Source organism: Monodon monoceros, unplaced genomic scaffold (genome assembly GCF_005190385.1).
Source record: "Monodon monoceros isolate NGI ecotype Baffin Bay Population unplaced genomic scaffold, NGI_Narwhal_1 Super_Scaffold_5, whole genome shotgun sequence".
Lineage (NCBI taxonomy): Eukaryota > Metazoa > Chordata > Mammalia > Artiodactyla > Monodontidae > Monodon > Monodon monoceros.
In genome coordinates this window covers 18,982,344-19,008,021 of record NW_021703782.1, presented here as the reverse complement: position 1 = coordinate 19,008,021, position 25,678 = coordinate 18,982,344, and the positions used below count along the sequence as shown (strand labels likewise).

The following is a 25,678-nucleotide window of genomic DNA, read 5'->3' as shown; positions in this document are numbered from 1 at the left end:
AAGACATTTCTGTTGTCTAAGCTACCCAGCCTATGTTATTTTGTTTTGGTACCCTGAGCTGACTAATGCAGGAGACAATTGAGCATCAAAATAAATAAGGAATAAGGTGAAATCAGAGCCCATTAGTATATTCAGGTATAAATAAATTAAAGAATACATAACAAGTGAGAGAAAAGGAAAAGCTGTTTCTTATAGTGAATGTCAATTAACAAATGTAGAAGGAATGACGACATTGGAAACCTGTCTTCAGAGCATATTAATAACATTCAGGTAAGAATGGTCAGTGGATGAAAGTTTGATGAGGAACAGGATAACTGCTGAATTTTGAAATATTTTCCTACAGAACAGCTTATTAGTTAGAAATGGAGAACAGAAAATTTACAGTAAAGAAGCAATCTGGTTACCCAAAGTTAATATCACCAACAAATGGGCATCAAGTGACCCTGGGGTGCATGGCGTTGGAGTTTGTGCCATCTTATAGGGTGCAATTGGGCAGAACGTCAGTTTTACGGAATTCCTCTCCAAGCTGCTAACGTGGATCTAATCATGTGAAAACCAAACTGAAAATAATTGATCTGTATTTGTCAAAGTCTCCAAGTCATAAAAGACAAAGACAAACTGAGGAACATCTCCATATTAAAGATGTCACCTAAACGCAGCTAGCAGTCCTGGTTTCCATCCTGAACCTGGAGAAAAATAATTACAAAGGACATTATTAGGACAATTAACAAAATTTGAATAGAGGCTATATTTTAGTTAATAGTGTTGTGTTGATGTTGAATTTCCAGGTTTTTAATTTTGTACTGTGGTTATGTAAGGAGTGTCCTTATTCTTAAGTATTTCAAGGGTAATAAAGCTTAATGTCTGTGACTTACTTTCAAATGATTCAGAAACAAAACAAAACAAAACAAAGAAACAAATGGAGTGGGAGAGTAAGCAAGAGGTAAAGTAAATGGGGCAAAATGTTTAAAATGGTAAATTTGATAAAGAATTTACAGGAGGTCTTTGTCTATTCTTAAGCTTTTCTGCAAGTTTGAAATTTTATCAAAATTAATTGTTACCAAAAGGAAATATCTCAACAAAACAAAACAGAATAAAAAAATTATGAAACGACTTATAGCAATTTCTTCTTGTCCTATATATATATATATATAATCATATATATTTTGTATATATATATATATGTATATGAAAGTTCAGAGTTCAAAGGCTATGTTGAATGATTCAGTATCACAATGTCATCACCAGAATGTCCTTTTGGATTTCTCCCACCCTATGATCCAGGGAAGGATTTCCTCCTTTCCCACAGGATGGGCCATTATACATGGATGCCCATCAAGCCTGTACAGTTATGTCTTCTCATTTAACTGCCACTGAGGCCAGTGCCTTCCTTGGAATCCTGGGGCAGGATCCTTCCAACCTCAGGGAGCAGCAGTTGGCCTCACACCGGCAACTCCTTTGGACAGTTGCAGGACTTGGAGCTAGACTTTCAGGCCTCCCTGCTCCACCAAGATCTCCAGGAGGGGAAGCCCTGGGACTGTTTGTGTCACTATGAGCAAGGACAGAACGCCCTTATTCTGTAGGGTGAATGATTTTATGCCCCTACAGAATGCCTCAGGAAGGTACTTAAGGCCAACGTCTGCAGTTCTTTTCCTATTAATTTACCAGTAATAACTCAATTACACTTTTTAAAAATATATGCTAAATAGTGTTTATACTTAGAGCTGGGTTTCAGGGCTTCTGCTTTCAAAAGAATACTTATTTTTTTAGCTAAATTTCTATTTTCTTTTCTAACAAATTATAACAGGAAATGGTGCTTTGAAATACAGGTAGCACTATATTTAAATACATCATGAAATTAATGAATTAGGAAATTACATGTGTTTATTACTCTTAAACATTCTTCAGCTCACTTTCCTGAATTATCAAGCTTTGACTGAGATTAAAAATTAAGACAATTTCTGTAAGCTAACTCTTTTTTGGTGTGTATTTAACAATAACAACAAAAAAGCTGTGTGTCCACAATATAAGCTATATTTTAGTTAATAGTGTTGTGTCGATGTTGGATTTCCAGGTTTTTATTTTTGTACTGTGAGTATGTAAGAAGTTCTTATACTTAAGTAGTTAAGGGGTAATAAAACATAGTGTCTGTGACTTATTTTCAAATGATTCAGAAAGAGAAACATATGGAGAAAGAGAGTGAACAAGAGATAAAATAAATGGGGCAAAATGTTTATGTGTATATATGTATCTATATATCTATATATCTATCTTCTGATGCATGTATACACACACACAATTTTTTGAATGTATATATTTCAGATGCTTTTAACTATTCTGCCAGGTAAATACATATTAACACTCCATTTTGTGTCTTAATTTAGAGATGCTTTTTAAAAATTTTATTTCTTATTTTTATTTGTTTTTTGGCTGCGTTGGGTCTTCATTGCTGCATGTGGGCTTTCTCTAATTGTTGTGAGCGGGGGCCACTCCTCTTTGCGGAGCGCAGGCTTCTCACTGCAGTGGCTTCTTTCGTTGTGGAGCACGGACTCCAGTTGCTCAACTTTAGTAGTTGCAGCACGTGGGCTCAGTAGTTGTGGCGCACCGGCTTAGCTGCCCCTCAGCATGTGGGATCCTCCCAGACCAGGGATCAAACCCGTGCCCTCTGCATTGGCAGGCGGATTCTTAACCACTGTGCCACCAGGGAAGTCCCCAGAGATGCTTTTAATATACTTAGGTTCACATAAATCCTAGCAGCTAGAACCAAATTGGTTCCCAGGAATATGTGACCCAATGCCTACACTAGTTTCACTGTTGTTTCTTCCTGCACATATTTTGGTTTGTGTTTGTCTTGTGTCTTGCCTAAACTCTTTTAATTGTGATTTGTTCGTAGGCAGTTATTTCCTTTTAAATTCTGTAAGAATTTGTTCAAGCATTGTGCTCAGTTTGCTTCTTTGATTATTAACATGCAGGAAAGCCACACAAGAAAATATTTTTTCTCCTGAAAGCCCTTCATATCATGTATCACATGTAAGTATATGTGAGATGCAGCTTTATTTCAAAAATTTCCACTATAATCACACTTAATACAAAAACATCATAATTGAGCCTAACAGAGTTTCTGGAGATCAGATTCGAAGAAATGTATTTTTCAAGTTCAGTTATATGAGAATCTGTGATATTACCTCTTACTGTAAAGATACAAGATGCTCTAAGTTTTCATTAACAATAAAAATATTCAAAATTGTGTAATTTGTTTCTATAGGGCACGTCTTTTCTAAGGTGTTCGAAGAATTTGCTTATTTACTGGTAGGCGTTGATTGTGATCCAGCAGAGTCATTATTCTATGACGACTGCTGCTTCACGAAGATTGAATGACCAGTGGAGACAGTGAGAGCAGGGCTCTTGTGTTCTCCCTGCATTTGGCCCAGAACTCTGAGAGTTTCACTCCAGATCTAACGCTGATATCATATGGGATTTTAGATCCAGATTATAATTTATTGACATTATATTAGACTTAATCATAAGTTACAATTATAGTTGTTGCCACTGTTCTTGTATCCTGTTTCCCTCTCTCTTGAATTCGGCTTTTGTTTTGCACTAGAGAACATCCTGGAAGAATTCTTTCAGAAAAGTTTGTGTGTTGTAAACTATCTACCTCTTTGTATGTCTAAAAGTTTCTTTCGTTCACTCTTATACTTGAGTTTTCATTTGCCAGCACAGAACTTGCTGGGGAGTGATGGGACTAACCATCTCATTAACTGAGCGATCCTTCTGGGAATGGAGGTTTAAGGCTGTTACAGTAATAAGTGGTATAGACTGTACATAATGCTTACCAGTAAGCTATTTTACAGTTGGGTGTAGTGTAGATTTTCAGTGCTTACATTAATATTTACATTAATCTCTAATTAAGAATAAACAGTTCAGAATAGTGACATTTCTTAATTAAGTCCATAAAACTGTCTTTGCCTTGAATTAATGATTTCCCCAACTACATGGTCTGAACCTAGGAATTCGTCTACTCCTGTCCAATGTTTCTTAAATCCAGCCAGCTGCTTCACATTTTCTAAGAGCATTGTGAAGATCCAGGGCTATATATTTTGGTAGCATCTCTAGACTTTAACTCTTTTCTGTTGGTTGTAAATTATTTATGACTCCTTAAATAGTCTTATGCTAAGATTTGCTGTCATGTATCTTTCTCATATCCTCATTTAGGTTGATTAATTTTTTTCCATGTTTGCATTTTATATTTGTTTTTTCTTTCTATATTGCAGCAACAAGGATGAAAAGGATGCCCAGGACTTGATCTTAGAAAAAACCAAAGAAGTGGAGTCTTTACAAAATTCCAGCTTGGCTATAGGAGCAAGAGTGAGTGTCAGTCACATCCCAGGAAGACTCATAGAATGGAAAAAAGGAAAGCTAAAAATGATGAAAATAAAGTTGCTGAATAATGTCAATTTGTCTAGATCTCAACCTGAAAAATGCATTTTCATAAGAGATGAGCCCTGCTTTTTCAGGAGGGGAGGCAGCTATCATAGTTATAAGCAGAAAAATGAGACTGTTCATATGAATCTTTAATAATATTCCCAAATTTAGTGAAAATAATACAATTTAACAATCAGTTTTTCTATTTACTATTCAAGAAAACTAATGGTTCCCAGCACCTCCTAAGTTTTTCTAGAAGTGATTTAAAATTTTGTAAGTATAAGATGGAAATCAAAACCTACTTATCTGATTTTGTAGAAAATGCCAGGGGCAATGGAGCGATTTGATAAACTGGATATGTCAGCTATGCTTAAGTTGGAGTCGGCTTTCACAGCGAATTTCCAGAAAGATCCTCCCAGAGGCTGCTCCAGCCACTCTAAACTGGTGAGACCGACTGACACCATTTTTAAAACAACTTATTTACAATCTGGTTGCAAAGTACTTAAAGCATAGTTATGTGTTTAGTTTCTTCCTATGACATAAAGTTTAGTGTTTTTTTTTAAAGAAAAGCTTTTTTCTATGAAATGAAAAGTAATGAAAATTTGAAAGCAATTAGTTACTTTTAACATATGTACTTTCAACAGGCTTTAATTGATTCTGGGATCTCTACAGAATGGTATCAATAATACTGAAAACTGAATCATCTGTGAATGATATTTCTGTCATTTTCTCCTTATTTTTAAAATTTCCTTGATTCGCAGGCACCCAAAATCCTCTAGTAAGAAATACCTCGTATATGTAGAAAAAAATTTTTTGAATGAAAATAGAATGAGGTAAACTCAAAATGTGGCCTATTTCCCATAGACCTTTAACTTCTAAAGGGTCTACTGAGGCTGGTTTTCTCATATTTTTAATTATAGCTTGTAACTTGTATATTGCAACATGTGTATTTTTTAAAGGGCTCCTCTCTCCATTCTGCTTGCTGGTTAGTGAAGCAGTTTGTTTCATTCTTACCACAAAAATAGAGCAAATTAAACTCCAACACTGTGGATGATAATATGATAATCATACAAATAGACAATAAACATAGCTAATGAATACATCAGTGTAGGTGAGGTGGTGTAATATTGGAGAGTAAAAGGAATAAAAGAAAGAAAATTCAAACCAGTGTGAAAAAATATATATGACATCCATTTCTTATGTAAACGTGCTCCAAAAGAGTCATTTTAGTGAGATGAGAAGAAACATAAGCCTCTGAGGGCCACTTTCATGCCTAAAGCCTTATTCACTTAACTGTAATTGTTAACATGTGGATCAACTTCAATGCAAGAAGTTGAATTATTAAAAGCCAAAAGCTTTATATGCTGCAAACAATCCAGTTATAAGACCAGTATACTTTATTAAACATGAAAAGGAAAAGACATTTCTCATTGTGTGAATGATACAGTGTAAAGAGCTATCAAATAACATCTGTGTAATCGTCCACAATAAACATGTTATTTCATATTATATTTACGGCATCTCAGTTCACATATTTGCTCAAAAGTAGGCATGTAAATCAGACTGAAAATTAAATAATATATATACACATTTATTGGCTCCATTATTTTGGTTCCTTAAGAAACAAACCTTGATGCAGTTGCCAAATCTCTTTCAGTGGAACTACTTTTTTTCAGCATCATGATATATTTCCTAAAAACATGTTAGTAATTGGTAAAATTTTTCAATTCATATCAGTCACTTCCCAGTTTTGGAATGCTCCCATGTGTTGCAGCATGAGACAAACCACTGGCAATGGGGAAGTCGGCTATTGTTCAAATTGGACAGAGTCGAGGCAACACAGGTCTGTGTGTTCAGAGCTGTAAGAGGAGGCAAAGTGAGATATGGCAAAGTGCAGCTGCGGAGACCTCATGGGAGACATGGGAGACTCCCTCAGACTTGCCTCAGGATGCTCCTCATCCTCCTCCGCTTTTCTTTATTTTTTTTTTTAAACATTTTTATTGGAGTATGATTGCTTTACAATGGTGTGTTAGTTTCTGCTCTATAACAAAGTGATTCAGCTATACATATACATATATCCCCATATCTCCACCCTCTTGCGTCTCCCTCCCACCCTCCCTATCCCACCCCTCTAGGTGGTCACAAAGCACCGAGCTTATCTCCCTGTGCTATGCGGCTGCTTCCCACTAGCTATCTACCTTACGTTTGGTAGTGTATATATGTCCATGCCACTCTCTCACTTTGTCACAGCTTACCCTTCCCGCTCCCCATATCCTCAAGTCCATTCTCTAGTAGGTCTGTGTCTTTATTCCTGTCTTACCCCTAGGTTCTTCATGACATTTTTTTCTTAAATTCCATATATATGTGTTAGCATATGGTATTTGTCTTTCTCTTTCTGACTTACTTCACTCTGTATGACAGACTCTAGGTCCATCCACCTCACTAAAATAACTCGATTTCGTTTCTTTTTATGGCTGAGTAATATTCCATTGTATATATGTGCCACATCTTCTTTATCCATTCATCTGATGATGGACACTTAGGTTGCTTCCATCTCCTGGCTATTGTAAATAGAGCTGCAATGAACATTTTGGTACATGACTCTTTTTGAATTATGGTTTTCTCAGGGGCCGCATGCCCACTTTAAGCCATTTTCAACTATCTGTTAACCTTTTTTTCTCCACTAAGATTTCCTGACATTTGCCCATGACTCTGGAAGCTAAGAATGTGTCACCCTTTTCAATACATGGGTTTCTTAGATTCTTTTCATTATGAGGGTATTTATAATATGAGAATTTAATAAAAAACAACTGTGGGTGTTACCTTTAACTGAAGGGATATTTTATTGTCTTAACAGAAGCCACTTCTTATGCAAATGAGTTAGTGGAGCTTCTACCTGTCTGAGTTCCTCTTTCCCTTCTTGCCACAGTTTTTTGGCTCACATTGGACTGGATTAGAGTCCAATGACTCTGAGCCTGCACCAGTGATGAATATTCTGGAGGGGAGGGAGTAGGCTCATAAGGAATTCAGGATAGGAAAACTCTGGAAGTAAATAAAATTGTCCTATAAATATTTGTGAGTGGACTTTTTTATGGACAATAGAAGAAACAATTAAAGAGAACTTGAGTACCCTTGCAAAGATGAGAACCAAGACAGGTTCTAATTCAAGAGAGGTGTAGGAAGCACTGAATGTAGGATAAGTGATGTAGTGTGCTTAGGTGGTGGTGGTCCCAGGGCTGAGGCTCCAGCAAAGAAGTCAAGGCCAGAGTATTGCTCACTACACAGAACCAGCGGATGGGGTACTTTGGATAACAAAACATTGATAGGTGGGAAAGACTATATATATATATATATATATATATATATAATCACAATACTTTATCAAGTTAACATTTTTATCCTGGAATTTTATTTTTACCATTATTTTTTCTCTAAATGCTGCAGAGCAATACAATCCTTGTGCAGTATTATGTGGCATTTCTGAACACCCTTCCTTATTTGACTATTAAGCAATTGTGTTTAGTGATTTATAGCTGGAAAATTCACACTCCTGGCAATGTCAGTTGCTAAAGGTATGCTAGTTAGAGAAAGTCTGAATTTGTGCTTTTTCTTCTCTCATATTTAAGTAAAATTATAATCTTACAGTAAGACTTCATTTTGAATATATTTAAAGTTAGTAAAACTGCTAAATGATAATGCATGGAATTTCTTTAAAATTCCTTTAAGGAAAAAAACCTTGTAGTTGGATACTTTATTCTGTCTAAATAAATAAAGCCTTGACAATATGATAAAAGTTTTAAGTATAATTAATATTTGTTTTATGTCTGCCTGTGTTCTTCTTATAGAAACTTAGTCAAAGAAGTGCATACGTTTGACTCTCCATATCTGCGGGTTTCGCATCTGTGGATTCAACCAACTCAGATCAAAAACATTAAATTAAAAAATTCCGGAAAGTTCCAAAATGGAAAACTTGAATTTGCCATGCACCAGCAACTATTTACATAGAATTTACGTTGAATGTGCCACCTGCCAGCAACTATTTACATAGCATTTACATTGTATTAGGTACTATGAGTAATCTAGAGGTGATTTAAAGTATACAGGAGGATGTGGGTAGGTTATAAGCAAATACTACATCATTTTATATAAAGAACTTGAGCATCAGAGGACTTTGGTATCTGCAGGGGGTACTGTAATCAATCTCCTCTGGATATTGAGGGGTTATTGTACTAGGTACCTAGGAGGAATAATTTGAAATTGATTCCTGAAGTGGGGAGAAACTAGCATAGAAAAAGCAGCCATCATTGGCATGACCATATTGCTGAAATCCCCTTGGGGCTTCCAAAATTGTTTCAAGTTCTGTATGAACCTAATACTATTAGGGAAAAGAAAGCTATGATTTGACACACAGGAGTTAATTCATGAAAACTTATATAATTTATTTATATACTTCCATTATAAGTTTACCATAAATTTGCTAAAAATTATTGTTTCGTTTGAGATGCAGAATGCTTAGATATATTAAATGTACCTAACATATAAAAATAAATATAAACATACTTTGACTTAAGTATATATAGATGATAAACCAGATTACCTCTGAAAATATGGTTTGAGAACGATTTTAAAGAGATTAAGGTCCAAAAAGTCATGAACGTTAGTTTCAATTTTCTGAGTTTAATACATTTTTGCTGATGCGTTCCAGGTTTAGTGCTACCAGACCCAAGTTCATCTTCCTTGGCACTTTTTAATACAACCACCTATGCCGTGGCTCAGTGTGAAGTAAGTACTAAACTTCTTGAGTATGTTCTACAGCCACTTCAGAAGTCACTGATGTGCTCAGAGTAGCACTTTCTTCTTGCAATAAAACTGTTTTAATATTATTCCCTGGGAGAGGCCTGAAGTCTTGATATAAGCACATAGGAAAGAAACAGTTTTCATGGAAAGTAAGTCTGCAAGTTTATGTAAGTTACAAGGTCACCTGTATTAGAATTAAAATAACAAACAAAATATTTTACACTGTGAACTATGACACACATACAGAAGAGCGTATAAAACACCTCTATAGCCTGCACTCAGGTGAAGACAGGAAACATGACTGATGCCCCAGAAGTGTGCCCTTCTATTTGGTAGCAAGCCTTCCCTCTCTGCTGTGGGCAACTGCTACTCTGCTGCTCATGGTAAGGACGTCCTTGTTTTTGTTATGTTATTACACTCGATGTATGCATCCCTACACAAGAGGATTTAATTTTAGAATGTATGTAAGTGGAATCATACTGTATATGTCCTTTTGTGTCGCAGCATGGATGAGTTTCATCCATGTGCAGCAACAATATGTTCAACTGTATTTCAGTATATATGACGGTATTGTATGAATATATTGTAGTTTATTTACCCATTCTATTATTGAGGAACCCTTGGATATATGTCTGGCTCCAGTCAGAAAAATAGGAACTATAACAGTTATTTTAATAGAGACATTTTATTTTATCTATTTATTTTGAAAAGCTTTATTTAGGTTTAGTTGATATACAACTGATGTACATATTTAATGTATACAGTTTGATGACTTTGTACATACACATACACCCATGAAACCATCACCACAATCAAAGTAGTAGATATATCAATTACCTCCAAAAATTTCCTTGTACTTCTTTTTTGTTGTTGTAAGAACACTGTTTTTGTTTGTTTGTTTGTTATGTTTCCTTGCTGTGTGGCATGCGGGGTCGTAGTTCCCCAACCAGGGATTGAACTCCGGGCCCCAGCAGTGGAAGCTCGGAGTCCTAACCACTTGACTGCCAGGGAATTCCTGTAAGAATGCTTAACATAAAGTTCTTAAGTGCATTTAACCATATGGTTAGCTATCGGCACAACGTTGTACAGCAGATCTCTAGAATTTATTCATCTTGCATAACTGAAACTTTGCACTCACTGACAGACATTTCCCCATTTTCCTCTCCCTGCAGTCACTGACAATCACCATTCCTCTCTCTGCTATGAGTCTAACTATTTTAGATTCTTCTTATAAGTGGAATCATGTAGTATTCGTCCTTCTGTGACTGGATTATTTCATTTAGCATAATGTCCTCTGGGTTCATTCCTTCATTTTAAAACAGAGAATTGGTTAAAGAGACATTGGAGGACTAAAAATGCAAAAAGCAAATGGTGAGGTGACACAGAGGCAGGAGAAGCTACCATCTCTGGAGCTTGAAAAACAAAAAGAAGGGGTAGGGGTTTAAGAACCTAGAAGCTTAGAAGATGGGGCTGGTTCACAGAGTGTAGAAGGAGACTGCAGACCAGGACCCACTGCTGCTGGGAGGAAGGGATCTGCAGGCAATTACAGAGTCGTTGTGCACTAGGCAAAAGGAAACGCCAGACTTTTCAGAGGTGATAAACACTGGCTCTTTGTCAATGTTAATTTCTGGGACACAAAGCACCACCAATGTCCATAAGTCAGCCTGGAGCTATATCATACAGGAGGTAAATGACATTTTGGGCTGGGACTCTGTCTCAGTGGACTCAAAGGGACCATGAATCTAACCTGTGGTTAGTGAATATATAATTGGAATAAATATACTAAAAACTGGTATGATCCATACATGATCTCTGCAGTCTGGGCAGTGAGGGAGGCCTATTACGGTAAGAAGAGCCAGATGGAGGCCCTGAGGCCTTCTCTTTGGGGTAGTCTGGTAGGCAGAATTCAAATTGACCTTTAGAATTAGTTTTTGCCACCTGTTGTACATACCCTGTAAAATCCCCTCCCCTTGAGTGTGGGGAGGATCAGTGAAAATGATAGAATATCATTCTTATCATTAGGTTACTCATCAGTTGACTTTGAGTTAATGAAAAGGGAGACTATGCTAGGTGGACCAGACATAATAAGGTGAACTCTTTACAAGAAGGTTGAGTGTCAGAGAGATGCTATTATGCTGACCTTGAAGATGCAGCCTCCGTGAGTTTTATAGCTGCAAGGAAATGAGTTCTGCAACAGCCACATGAGCTGGAAAGAGGACCCCAAACCTCAAATGGGATACCAGCCTTTCTGATACTTTGATTTCAGCCTTGTGAGACGCTGAGCAGATTACCCAGCCATGCCAAGCCCAGATTCTTGACATGCATAACTGTGAGATAATAAATGGGTATTGTTTCAAGGTGCCTCATTTGTGGTAAATGGTTACTCAGCAATAGAAAACTAATGCAAACAGTAAAGCAAAAGCAATACCAATGTCCTGGGGGCAGTTGAAGAGGGTAGTGCAAAGATTTGAAAAATGCAGGGCTGGTTGTCTTTTTCAATCTCCTTTAATCACCTTCTTGCCCTGTGCAAAAGCACATAGATATTGGAGAATGCAGTAGTTTATTGAAGCTTAATCAAATGGTGGCTGTAGTTTCAGCTCCTATTCCGCATCTCTCATATTTATGGGAGAAAAATTTTAAGAAGCTCTCATACCTGGTTCATAGTTACCAATCTTACAAATGCTTTTGTTCCTTTTATACCAGTTTGTAAGTTTGGTTTTGTGCACAAAATGATTTGGTTGCTTTTTTGGCTGATGATAACTGTAAAATAATAGTGATTTTCAGACATATCTCTATTTCAAAGATGTTAAAACATTAAAAAAAATGTGCATCTTAGAATTTGTATAATATGGTCAATGATAAACTTGGAAATAATTTCAGGGAAGCAATAATAAAATATGGCATGACATATTAAAAAAAAGAATCAGTGGACATAACTGGCAGCAAAATGAAGACAGTGGAAGGGAGAATTTGTGATTTAAAAGACAAACCAGGACAAGATGGAGAGAGAAAATAGAAAATACAGCAGAGAGGATAAAAATTGTAGGAATTAAGTGAGAAATTCCCAGCAGTTGACCCAAGTCCTGAAGGGTGAGTAGAGAGAGAAGAGCAATAGTTAAAAATGTCATAGCGGAGAATTTTTCAAACTCAAGACTAGATCCACAGTTGCAAGAAGCTTAGAAATTCCAAGCATGATAAAGGAGAATATATTCATGTCTAGGTACACTGTAGAGCTGCAGAAAATGATGAAGAGCAAAATCTTTAAGTCATCCAGAGAAAAAAGATTGATTACCCTAAAAATAATAGCAGAAGGAATGATAGCTGAATTCTTAAAAATTTCAACAGAAGCTGGAAGAGGAAAGATGTATTCAATGTACTATAAGAAAATAAGAGCAAACCTATCTATCAAAAATGAGAATGAATTTCTTTTATTTACAGATAAATGAAAACTAAGAGAAGAGGATCTGTCAGCAACAAAATCTCATTAAAGGAAATTCTAAAGAGTGTGGTGTAGGCAGTAGGAAACTGATCCCAAATGGTAGGTCTAAGATAGGAAAGGAAAAAAGAACAAAGAAAGTGGTAGATATATAAGCAAATGTAAATTAGCATTGACTGAATAAAACAGTGATAATAATTTCTACAGAATTAAAAAACAAACCAAGATGGACTTTCAAATGGAGATAATAACATTTAATTCAAAAGAGGGGTAAATGAATTGAAAGTATCCCAAGATCCATGTATTGCTCAGGAGGAGGGTAAGGATTTGATCAAATTCAGATTTGTGGAGTTAATGGTACATGCTTTAATTTCTAGGGAAACTACAAATAGGATAGGAACAGTATTAACAAGTTCAAAGGTGAAAAAGTAATTATAACCATATTCAGCTAATCTAACAAGACAAGAAAGGAGAGGAAAAGAAACAATGAATAGATGGGACAAATAGCACAAACTAAGATGATAGAAATAAATCTCAGTAAATCAGTAACTAAAATGATTAATAGTGAAGAAAGTTACTCCAGTGAAAAAATAAAGATTGTCAGACTAGATAAAAATAAAATCTAACATATACACTCCATAAGGGAAACATCTAAAACATAAGTATACAGAAAGCTTTAATATCTAAACATTAGCTAAAACAAGTTACATAAATATCAGATAAAATAAAATCTAAAGCAAAAAAAAATATTGTAGGTAAAGAAAGTCAATTATATAATAAAGGTTATTTTACCTGGAAGTCACACTAATCTTAAACATATATTGACCATATAATGTAGTCTAAATATAAATAATATGGAAATTGACGGAACTACAAGAAGAAACAGACAAACTGACAACTATAGTGGAAGACCTGAACACACATTTCTCAGTAACTGACAGACAATATTTGAATAAAATGATTAACAAAAGTGGACAAATATGGACAAGTGGACAAATATAGAACACATAACACATGCTGAATGCATTTTCTCTTTAAAATCACAAAAACATTAACAAAAATAAGCAGATGGACCACAAACTAAGACTCAACAACAAATGCAAATGGATTGGACTCATGGAAAGTATGCTCTCTGACCATGAAAAAGCTAAGTTATAAATCAATCTTTTAAAATATATGTTAAATTCCTAATGTAAATCAAGAAATATCTTTTTAAGTAAACCATTAATCAAAGGAGAAATTCTAATGGATATTAGAAAATAGTTTGAAGTGAATAATAAAATACTACATATCAACACTTGTAGAATGCAGCTAAAGCAGTATTTAGAAAATATTTATAGCCTTGTATACATAAACTAGACAAGAAGAAATCCAGAAAAGTTAATGGGCTAAGCATCCATTTTAAGAAGTTACAAAAAGAAAAGCAATTTATACCCAAAGAAGGTGGAAGGCAAAAGTAAAAATAATAATGATGTAAAAAAGTAACATAAAATAGAATGGAACAGTAAAGCCAATAATTTCAACCTTGACAAAGCTAATAAAAGTGACAAAAGTGTGACATGGTTCATTAAGAAACAAACATAAAGGCACATAAAACCAATATGAAAAATAATAAAACAGACATTATATCTGGGGCAGATAGTTAAAGATAATAAAGTATATAGTAACTTTAGATCATTTCAAAATATGCAAAAAATCATGTCAATATATGAAAAAAAGGACAAATTATTAGAAAGTATCACTTATTGTAATCAACTCAAGAAAAAAAAATGGAGAAAAGCTTATATTCCTATAATCATTAAATAAATTGAATCTGTTTTTAAATATCTCCCCACACATAAAACTCCAGACCAAAATAGCTCTATCAAACATTTAAGATGAAATAATTTTAATTTACACAAAATCTTCCAGAAAATAAGAAAAGAAGGAAATCCCTGTGATGGTTAATTTTATGTGTTAACTTGAGTAGGCCACAGGGTGTTCAGACCTTTGGCCAAACATTATTCTGAGTGTGGTTGTGAGTGTATTTTTGGATAAGATTAACATTTAAATTGAGAGACTAAGTAAAGAAGATTGCTCTCCCCAATGTGAGTGGGCCTCATCTAATCAGTTGAAGACATGAATAGATCACAAAGACTAACTCTCCAGAGAATAACAGAGCACTTCTTCTGATTGACTACTGAGCTGGGACATCAGTCTTTTCCTGCCTCTGGATTTGAACTGGAACTTTGGGTCTTCTTGGGTCTGAAAGCATGCTGGCTTTTGAACTGGAACTTACACCATCAGCTCTCCTGGTTCCCAGTCCTTCAGATTTGACTGGAACTACATCATTGACTCTCTTGGGGTTCCAGCTTGTTGACTTCAGGTCTTGAGATTTCTAAGTCTGCATAATCATGTGAACTAATTCCTTACAATAAATAAATATGTAAAAAATATACATATAAATATATATTTATATAAGATAAAAACATATATATATATATACACATACATAAGGATACATAAAAAGATATAGATATTAAAAAGAATTGGCTCACATGATTATGAAACATAACCAATAGGAGATATAGATATATAGATACAGATACTGATATATATTTCTGGTGTTTCTGTTCCTCTCGAGAACACTAAGACAGATTTTGGTGCTTAGAAGTGCTGCTGTAACAAATACCTACAAATGTGGATGGCTTTGGAACTGGGTAAAGGAGAGAGGACGGGAGAGTTTTGAGGTGCATGTTAGGAAAAGCCCAGATTGCTATGAAGGGATTGTTCGTAGAAATATGGATATTAAAAGTGATTCTGCTGACAGCTCAAAAAGAAAAAAGGAGAGCTGGAGAGAAAGCCTCCATCTACTTAGATAAAAATATAAATATTCATGAACAGAATATTGGTGGAGTGTAGTTGTTAAGGGCCATTCAAATGGAAATGAGGAAGAGCGTATTGGAAATTGGAGGAAAGGCGATCCTTGTTTGAAAGTGGCAAATAACTTGGCTGAAGTGTGTTCTAGTGTTTTGTGGAAGGTAGAACTTGCAAGCAATGAGATTGGATATTTAGCAAATGAGATTTCTAAGCAAAGTATTGAAGGTGTGGCTTGGGTTCGCCTTACTACTTACAGTAAAATGCAAGAGCAGAGATATGAATTGAAGAAGGAATTATTAAGCAAAAAGGAACCAGAAATTAGAAATTTAGAAAACTCTCAACCTATTCATATTTCAAAAAAAGAAAGCTTGTTCTGAAGAGAACACTGAGGGTGTGGCTGAACAGCCACTTGATAACAAGATCATGGGTGTGATGCATGGATTTAATGAGTCATCTCAGCCGAGGCCAGGAATAGAGATGGCATTAAACCAGCAGAGACACTGCCAGTTTGAAGTAAAGAGGACAGAGAAAGCCAGGGAGAATGAAGGAAAGCTGTCAGACTTCTTGCATTCTACAGAAGAGGACCTAGAGCTATGTGGCTGTGAACTTGCACTATTCTTAAAGGAAAGGGAAGAATGATCTGAAAGGCAATTCAGAGATCATAAGGGCTGCCACTCGCATCATAGGCCCAGGGGACAAAACTATTTGCTCCTCTGTTTCAGAGGCAGAGCTTCTGTAGAAAACCATGTGGGCAGGTCCCATCTAGCTGAAGGGGCAGGGTCACCCCAAAGAGGAGGGTGGGGGGTGAGAGTGATGCTGCCACCTCGGTGGGCCAGGAAGGTAGGACATTGAGGCAAAGGGGATTACTCTGGAGCCTTAAGATCTAATGGAGTCTGCCTTGTTATGTTTTGTACTTGCTGGGGACCTGTCACCCCTTCCTTCTCTCCTATTTCTCCCTTATGGAGTAGGAAAGTCTATCCTATGTCTGTCCCAACATTGTATTTTGGAAACACATAATATGTTTGGTTTCATAGATTCACAGCTTGGAGAGGAAGTTTGCCTCAGGATGAACTGTACCTGAAATCTCAAACATACTTGATTTAGATATTTAGATGAGACTTTGGACTTCAGACACTAGGGATGATGCTGAAATGAGTTAAGACTTCGGGACTGTTGTGCTGGAATGAATGTATTTTTCATATGAGAAGGACATGAATTTTGTGAGGCAGAAAACTATGAAATGAATTTTGTCCCCCACTAAATTCTCATATTGAAGCCCTGATCCCCAGTGTGACTGTATTTGGAGATAGTGTTTTTAGGAGGTAATTAAGATTAAATGAGGTCATAAGGGTGAGACCCTAGTCTGATAGTATTGGTGGCCTCTTCCATGTGAGGGCATAGTGAGGAGCCAGCTGTCTACAAACTAGAAAGAAAATTCTCACCAGAAACCAGCCACAGTGGCACCCTGATCTGAAACTTCCAGCCTCTAGAGCAAAGAGAAATAAATTCCTGTGTTTAGTCACCTAGTCCATGGTATTTTGTTTTGGCAGCTATATTTGACTAAGACACTCCCAAAATTATTTTATGTGGCTCCTGTAACCTGATACCAAAACCTGATGAGGACAATATTAGAAGGGAAGATTGTAGTCTAATCTTACTTGTGAACATACAGAATTCTTCTTCTGACATTAATGAGTATTTTGTTGGTTTTATACCTGTTGTGGTGAAAGTTAAAGGTTTTGTCTTAACTGAAAACAGAGCTTTAATTTTTAGCCACTGGTTTAAAAGATTATTGAAGGTAAGGCTAGGATAACAATGTTCATATGGCTGTTAAAGACAAAGGAACACAATCCAGGATTTTGGCTGAAAATACAGAAGCATTCTTTGAACTGTAGTTTGAATTTTAACAAGAACATGTATGGCTTTATCTGTGCTGATAGCAATGGCATTCCTTGGAACACTTCAAAGATTATATACACTGTTTTCATTATATTTCATCATTATTGCTCAATGGTAGAACATCTTCATAAAACACATACCAAATCTGATCTTTTGTACACTCTTAGCTCTACAGTGGGAATTCCCATGAAATGCTGAACATAATGAATTCTTTAAAAAATATTGCTAAACAGAATCCAGTTATATATAAAAAGAATAACACAGCATGACTAATTTGGTATTATCCCTGATACACAAAGTTTGACTTTAGAAAATGAATGAGCATAACATAGTAACAGATTAAAAATAAAAATCATATATCAGTAAAAGCATAGGAACATCTGATAAAATTCAACATTCTTTTATGATACAAAAACAAAAGCAAAACCTCTCTTCCCAACTAGAAATAGAAAAGAACTTCCTTAATCTGATGGAAGGTATCAGTACCAGCAACAGAATTCATAGCAAACAGTGTAATTAATGGTGAAATACTGAAACTTTTCCAGTTTTATATTTAGGGACATGACAAAGATGCCTGCTATGACTATTTCTATTCATTATGAAATGGAGGGTCTTTCAATAAATTTTTAGAATTAATAAAAGAGTTTAGCAAGGTGGTTAACTACCATGTCAATGTACAAAAATCAATATACAGAGTATATTGTATGTACAGAATATATTGACTACAATGTCAGTATACTCAAATGTCTTTCTATAGATGAAGAATAAATATTAAATAATTACCTTTTTAAACACACACCATTTACAATAGCATAAGAAATCAAGTATTTAGAAACAAATCTAAAAATAGCTAAAAGGTCTCTAGGAAGAAATACTATAAAATTTAAAGAGGGACACTTGAAAAGGCCTAAGTTAAATAGAGAGTTATACTATAATCCTAGATTGAAAGACTCAATATTATAAAGATATTAATTCTCCCTTAACTGATAATATATCAGTTCAATCAAGATTCAATCAAGATTAAAGATTCAGTATATCAAGATCAATATAATCTTGATAAAAATCCTGTTTTTTTATGGAATTTGCAATTTATATGGAAACACAAAAAGCCAAGAAAGTAAAAATGCTTTTGAAGAACAAATAGGCACTAAAAAATATCAAGACATTATAAAACTACAGTAATTAAAACCGTATGGTATTTGTAAAATCATAGACACATAGACAAGTGGAACACAACAGTTCCCAGAAAAAAATGTATTGGGAATACTTGATTTATTATAATGCTAGTAGTGTAGAACAGTGGGAAAAAGACCATCAAAACACAAGGCTTAGAGTGGAGATAGATACTTGTAACACATACAACTAACAAAGGCACATATCCAGAATATGTGAGGAGCCTTATAAATCAATATGAAAAAGACAGTCAACCCAGTGGGAAAGTAGCAAGAAACTTAACAGGCTATTCATAAAAGAGGAAATCCAAATAGACAATAAACGTATTAAAAGTTCTAAACCTCATGAGATGCCACTAGTTAAAATAAAATGACTATAAAAGCAAATGTTGGTGAGTATTTGAAGAAATATGAACCGGCATATACTATAATTCCATTTCTAGAAATACATCCTACAGGAATGGTTGCACATTTTATGCAAGGAGATACATAGAAGAATGTTTATAACAGCTAAAACACAAGTGTTCATCAAAGTGTAGAATGAAAAAAGAAATTATGTTATGTTAATATAATGGAATATACTATAGTAATAAAAATGAATAAATTATAGCTGCACACAACACCATGAATGAATCTCTCAGCATAATGTTGAGTGAAAAAAGCCAGACACAATAAAGAACACACTATGAGCAAAATTAAACAATGTTTTTTGTGTTAGTCTCAGCCTATTGGTAGTGATGCTCTTGGCTAGGAATGCCCGGGGCACTCACCTGGGCCATAGTACTTGTAGTGAGTCCCGCAGACATTCCTTTCCACCACCACAGGGGCCATTGTTGTGACTGGACTGAGACTTGTGGTTCTTATTATGATAGCAGGATGTGTTTCAGTAAAAACTATCAGGGAACTTTGAGGAACAGGATTGATCACTCACAGGTCCTGGAGGGTACATGGCATACCCAGTGGCCACACAATGAGGTGGCAGGTAGAGAGAATGGGAGAGAAAGTGGACGCAGAGCTCTGCTTTTCTTTCTTTCTTTCTTTCTTTTTTTTAACATCTTTATTGGAGCATAATTGCTTTACAAATGGTGTGTTAGTTTCTGCTTTATAACAAAGTGAATCAGTTATACATATACATATGTTCCCATATCTCTTCCCTCTTGCATCTCCCTCCCTCCCACCCTCCCTATCCCACCCCTCTAGGTGGTCACAAACCACCGAGCTGATCTCCCTGTGCTATGTGGCTGCTTCCCACTAGCTAGCTAGCTATTTTACGTTTGGTAGTGTATATATGTCCATGCCACTCTCTCACTTTGTCACAGCTTACCTTTCCCCCTCCCCATATCCTCAAGTCCATTCTCTAGTAGGTCTGTGTCTTTATTCCTGCCTTACCCCTAGGTTTTCGTGACCTTTTTAAAATTTTTTTCTTAGAACAAAAAAATTCCAATTTATATGGAAACATGAAAGACTTCGAATAGCCAAAGCAAGGAAAACGGAGCTGGAGGAATCAGGCTCCTTGACTTCAGACTATACTACAAAGCTACAGTAATCAAGACAGTATGGTACTGCCTATTATTTCTTATTCTGCCTGAATAGGGAAAGTGGTAGTGGACATCTTTGCCTTGTTTCCATTCTTAGGGGAAAGCATTTGGTTTTTCATCATTAGTGGTAGTGCTTGCCTTAATTTCTTGTAAATGTCCTTCATCAGGATAAGGAAGTCTCTTCTATTCCTAGTGTGTTGAGAGTTATCATGAATGGATGTTGAATTTTGTCAAATACTTTTTTTGCATCAACTGATATGATAATTTTCCCCCCCTTCAGACTGAAGATAGTCTCTTTTTAAATAAAATAAAATTAAATTGGAGCTAAGGCATCAATAAATTGCCTCCTAGGAGGGATTCTTTATTATATTCATTCTATGAATCCATATGAAAAAGTCTATTTATTGGGATGCATAGTAAAGAGACATTTTTTTCTTCATAACTTTGAAAATTTGGCAAATGTTCTGAATCTCCTGCATTTACTACCAATTTCTTGTATTTTTTCTCCATGGTATTTGTCATTATTCAAGTCTATACACTTATATGCTCTGCTCAGCTGTGCAGCATCTTCACTTACAATCAAACTTTATTCCCCAGTAACATCTGTAAGCATCCAATTCTTTCCATTTCAAAACGTATTTTCTACTATTTCCTTGGAAAGAAAAATTTTATATCATATAGACAGCCAAATTTCATATGCTTTTGAAGTCTAATTTAAGAAATGTAATCTAAATTACCTGTACCCATTTTTAGATTATTAGTATTCACAAAATCTTGCTGAACATTCTATAATTGATTTTAATGTATTTCTACATATTTACGGCCATAAATCCCTTCTACATTTATAAGATAAGTAGTTCAATGAGTCTTTTGAAGATTCTGATCATATATCTACTTAATGAAAGTGTCTTTTAAATACGTTTATGATTAATATTCTCCTTTTAATGTAGTCTACATGCACACGCTATGACACACATTTAAAAGTAGCCAAATTGTTATAAAGTATATGAAGTATACATATATTTTGTTTGTAGAAATAGAAAGCATAGATTTAAATTACTTAAAATATATTTTCAGCTTTGTGAGAATTTTAGTTTTACTGTGTCTTTGTCTAACAAGTATTATTCTTTTATCTTACTTGAGAAATAATTTAATTCTTATAATTTTAGTGACATAGGTAACTTGCCTATATTTTTGTCTCTTTGATTCAGATCACAGATTCTGCTCACCTTCCAGTTCACACACCAACGATAAAGAGAAAGGGATATCATAACAGAATCCTCCTTCCAACTAAGATACTTGATTTAGTTATAAACTTAACAGGTCCTTGAAAAATGAGAATAAGTTGGTTTTGGTCTCTAACCCCTCCCTCCCTCCCTCTCTCCTTCCCTTTCTCCCTTTCTCCTTTCCTTCCTTCTTTCTTTTCTTCCTTTTTTCTTGGAGACTTCTGGTTAAATATAGAAGATTCAAAAATGCCTACACTTTTGCTTCTAATGAAACTTGTTAAACAGACTAAAGAGAGAGAGTAGACAAATAAGTCAACATAATTTTGAAAGATGGAAGAACCTGAGTGAGGGGTTAGGAGAGCTGAGAAATATGAATGTCAGGTGCTTAGAAATGACTTGCCAAAAAGTCACAAGATAATTAATACTTTGGAAACCTAGGAGGATTCAGGGATTAGGGACACCAAGTCCTTTAGGAGGCAGGGGTGACATGTGGTGCTGAAAAGAGGGGAATAAATTGAAGATCTGAGAAGAAGCAGGTAGCCCCTGTACACAGTCAGGGCCCATGGCAGGGACTGCAATCTGTCCACATCACAAATCAGGAAACAGAGACAATGAAGGTGAGAAAATTTCCCAACTAGTATTTGGAGAAACCGGATTTTGTTGTAATTTAGATATTGCTAATTTATGATAACAATAATTTCAGGTCAAAGAGGCATGATACAGAAATGGACAATCCATAGTGGATTTTCAAATTGTTGATAATTTTGTGAAGACCTCTGGAGTTTTATTTGTTGGGGTTTCAGCTAGAAATTTCAGTGTGCCTTCCACCTAGAAAGTGTAATATGGCTTGCTTAATCAGAGTGTCCCAATTCCTGGAGCACATTATTTTTTTTATTGATAATAGAAAATGAAACACATAATTTTCTATAGAGATAAAATTTAAAATTATTCTTTTTTTCCAAAGAAGGTATAAAAACCATATTATTTTTTGTTACCCCTCCCCAGTAAAAATATGTATACATAGGCAATTCTGACTCCATTAATAGTTAAGGAATCATTTGAAGAATTTATCAATCTAGAATTTTTAAATGTTCAGGATATATCAGCTCAAATAAAGGCCAGGCTTTATTAATTTGGCTCCAAATAGTAGTAATGAACATTTGATCACCACTTAAATAATTCTCCTTCTTCTTCTCCTCCTCCTCCCTTCTCTTCTTGGTAATTTTTGGATCCTTTAATCAGTATTTTCCAACTATGAAGTAATTAGGGGCAAGAATCTTAAATGCTGGTAAGAAAAGGGGGAGCTGCTTATCTTGGCATATAAAATGATATTTTGGGCAGGGTGGGTTGAAGGAATCACCAGAATCACCTTTTCATAGCTATTTAACTATCGATGTGTGTTTGTTCTCTTCATTTTGTAGCATAAAGCCCACAGGTTTTACCTCACGTCCTTTACCACTCCCACCAAGTGTCACCAGTGCACATCTCTGATGGTGGGCTTGATAGACAAGGCTACGCCCGAGGAAGGGACACATGGAGTCAGAGCCATAATACTTGTACCTAAGTTTTTTAGTCAACTCGGTGGTTTAGTCAGCTGCCATAACAAAGCACAGAGACTAGGTGGCTTCTAAACACAGTCATATATTCCTCACTGGATGGAAGTCTGAGATCAGGGCACCAGTATGGTCCAGTTCTGGTGAGGACCCTCTTCCAGGTTGCAGACTGCTGACTTCTTGCTGTGTCCTCATGTGGTGGGAGGGGCCAGGGAACTCTGGGGGGGTCTCTTTTTTTAAGGGCATTAATCCCATTCATGAGGGCTCCACCCCCATGACCTCCCAAAGTCTCCACCTCCGAATACCCTCACATGGGGATTAGGATTTCAACATGTCAATTTTGAAGGAACACAAACATTCAGTCCACTGCATTTAGCTGGTAAGAAGAAATTTCGTTCTCTTTGAATTGTAGAAGCATGACGGTGAACTGATTACTTTACTAAAAATTCCTCTGAATCTGTTTCATATGAACAGGTGGTCATTGGGAGCATTTGGGGGTGACCTCTGCATTGTGCAGCTCCAAAGAGCCTCATGCCCTCATACCTGTGTGAACAGCACCCCAGGGAGGCATGCTGTGTAGCCTGCAGGCAGGGCCACGCTTATTAGGAAAATGTGTTTAATGAAATTTTGTTCTCTGTAGCACTAGTAGAGTATGAGGACGACATTCACCAGCTTATGTGACAGGAAAATGGAACACTATCCTTGAGTTGTAATCCTTTTATTTTACTCAATGAATTTATTACAGTAGATATCGTTGAAAGAAAGAAATATATGTTTGGAAATATCAAACAGTGGATCACAGTGCTACACAGGCACCTCATACGTCATCCTAGGGAACAGACTCTGTACTCATTGGTTTCCCCAGCCAGTCCTGTCGAGTGTCCACTCAGGGACTCACAGCGCTGAGCAGGACAACTTTCCTGCCCTCAGCATTGTGACAGTCACAGATGCCTTAACCATAAATGTGTCCTAGCATATTAAAGAAAATAGGATTTTAAATGGGGAATTATGTGCCCATACAATTCTCCTAGGGCAGCAGAGGCAGGCTCTGAGCTGAGCTCCCAGGAGCATCTCCTGCTGCCAGCATTACTCAGTCTCTGCTGAGCCTGGGACAGCTCCACCATTGTCCCAAGAAGACGGTGAATCTGGAAGCTGCCAGCACTGCTGCAGCCCTCAGAACCTGCAACTTCTGCCAGAGTCAGGAAAGACCCTGTTGCTGCAGAGTTAAGAGAGCTTCCATCAAATTCAGAAACCACCACTGCAGCTGTGACCTCACACTCCCTCTGTCAAGATCCAAGCCAGTAAAATGGATATGCTACATCAGGCATCTCTCCCAGCTTGACTCAACTCAAAGTCTCATAGAGAGCTATCTTATTAGTGGAGCTTACATCAGGTCCAAAACTTAGTTCCAAGGGAGTCTGGGAAATGTAGTTTTTAGCATTTCACCTTTACAGTAGTAGACAGAATTGCAATGGGGGTTGAGGGAGCCAAACCGTCATATCCCCTACAATCATATCTCTTTATTTCCCTCAAAAAACATGTGGGTTCTCATGTCACACAAAAACGTGTCCCATGCCTTTTCATCAGAAGAAAGGTGCCTTCTGTCTAGACCCACAGAAAGGCATGGGAACAGCCTATGAAGGCCATGTCTGGGTAAGTGTCAATATTTTTGTTTCAGATGAAGTCTTAAAGAGTTTATTAATCACTTTTCACAATGTGTGCACAATATTTTTCAGAAATATTTATGATATGTTATACGATATTAATTATATGCAACTGAAAATCATCTGAAGAATATGATTTCAGAATAAAGTTTAGGTGTCCCTGATAGGATATTTTCAAATTTCCCAAAGTTTTCTGTTTAGACCTTACTTTGCAATGAACAAATGCTAAAATCCCTTCTAATGATGTAACTTTGACTTCCGGTCAGTAATAATAAATTATGATACTAAAAGTGAAAGAATCTTCTTCAGAAATATTTAAAATCTGAGTTGAACTTGAGGCTACCAAAATTGAATTTAATCTTATGTAGAGGCAACGCTGTGACTAGTGTTAATGGAAATTGTATTGATCGTATTTTCACAACCCAAGAATTGTTTAGTCCTCAAAGGAATTATGTTATGTAGTTCTGTTCCAATCTTTAACAAGTGGTAGATTTGTAACACATTTTTTTTCATTTTTATTATTTTAATTTTATGTAATAATTGGGTAGTATTTGATGTTTCAGCTTGGATTGCTTTTATTTGTTTTTTGAAAAATAAAAACTAGGGCTTCCCTGGTGGCGCAGTGGTTGAGAGTCTGCCTGCCGATGCAGGGGACACGGGTTCGTGCCCCGGTCCGGGAAGATCCCACATGCCGCGGAGCGGCTGGGCCCGTGAGCCATGACCGTTGAGCCTGCGCGTCCGGAGCCTGTGCTCCGCAATGGGAGAGGCCACAACAGTGAGAAGCCCACATACCGCAAAAAAAAACACAAAAAAACCAGATGCTCTTTATATTGAGATATAATTCATATATTATAAAATTCACCACTTAAAAATGGGCAACCCAGTGGTTTTTAGTGTATTCACAAGGTTGTAAAACCATCAGCACAATCTAATTTTAGAACATTTTCATCACACAAAAAGGAAACCTTTATTAATTAGCAGTCACTCTGCATTTACCCCTGCCCCCAGCCCCAGCAACCATTAATCTGTTTCTGTCTCTATGGATTTGCCTATTCTGAATTTTTATATAAATGGAATCATACAACATGTGGAGTTTTGTAACTGGCTTC

General features: G+C 36.1%; 1 protein-coding gene across 1 annotated transcript in view; it reads left to right on the top strand.

The window, feature by feature from the left end:
• The first annotated feature begins 1,551 nt into the window (after positions 1–1,551).
• LOC114884419 (serine/threonine-protein kinase MRCK alpha-like) overlaps positions 1,552–25,678 on the top strand; it is a 49,403-nt gene continuing 25,276 nt past the window's right edge. Inside the window, 4 exon segments of the mRNA XM_029203436.1 lie at positions 1,552–1,622; positions 4,275–4,368; positions 4,744–4,869; positions 15,881–16,071. Of these exon segments, the coding sequence (XP_029059269.1) occupies positions 1,552–1,622; positions 4,275–4,368; positions 4,744–4,869; positions 15,881–16,071 (482 nt within the window).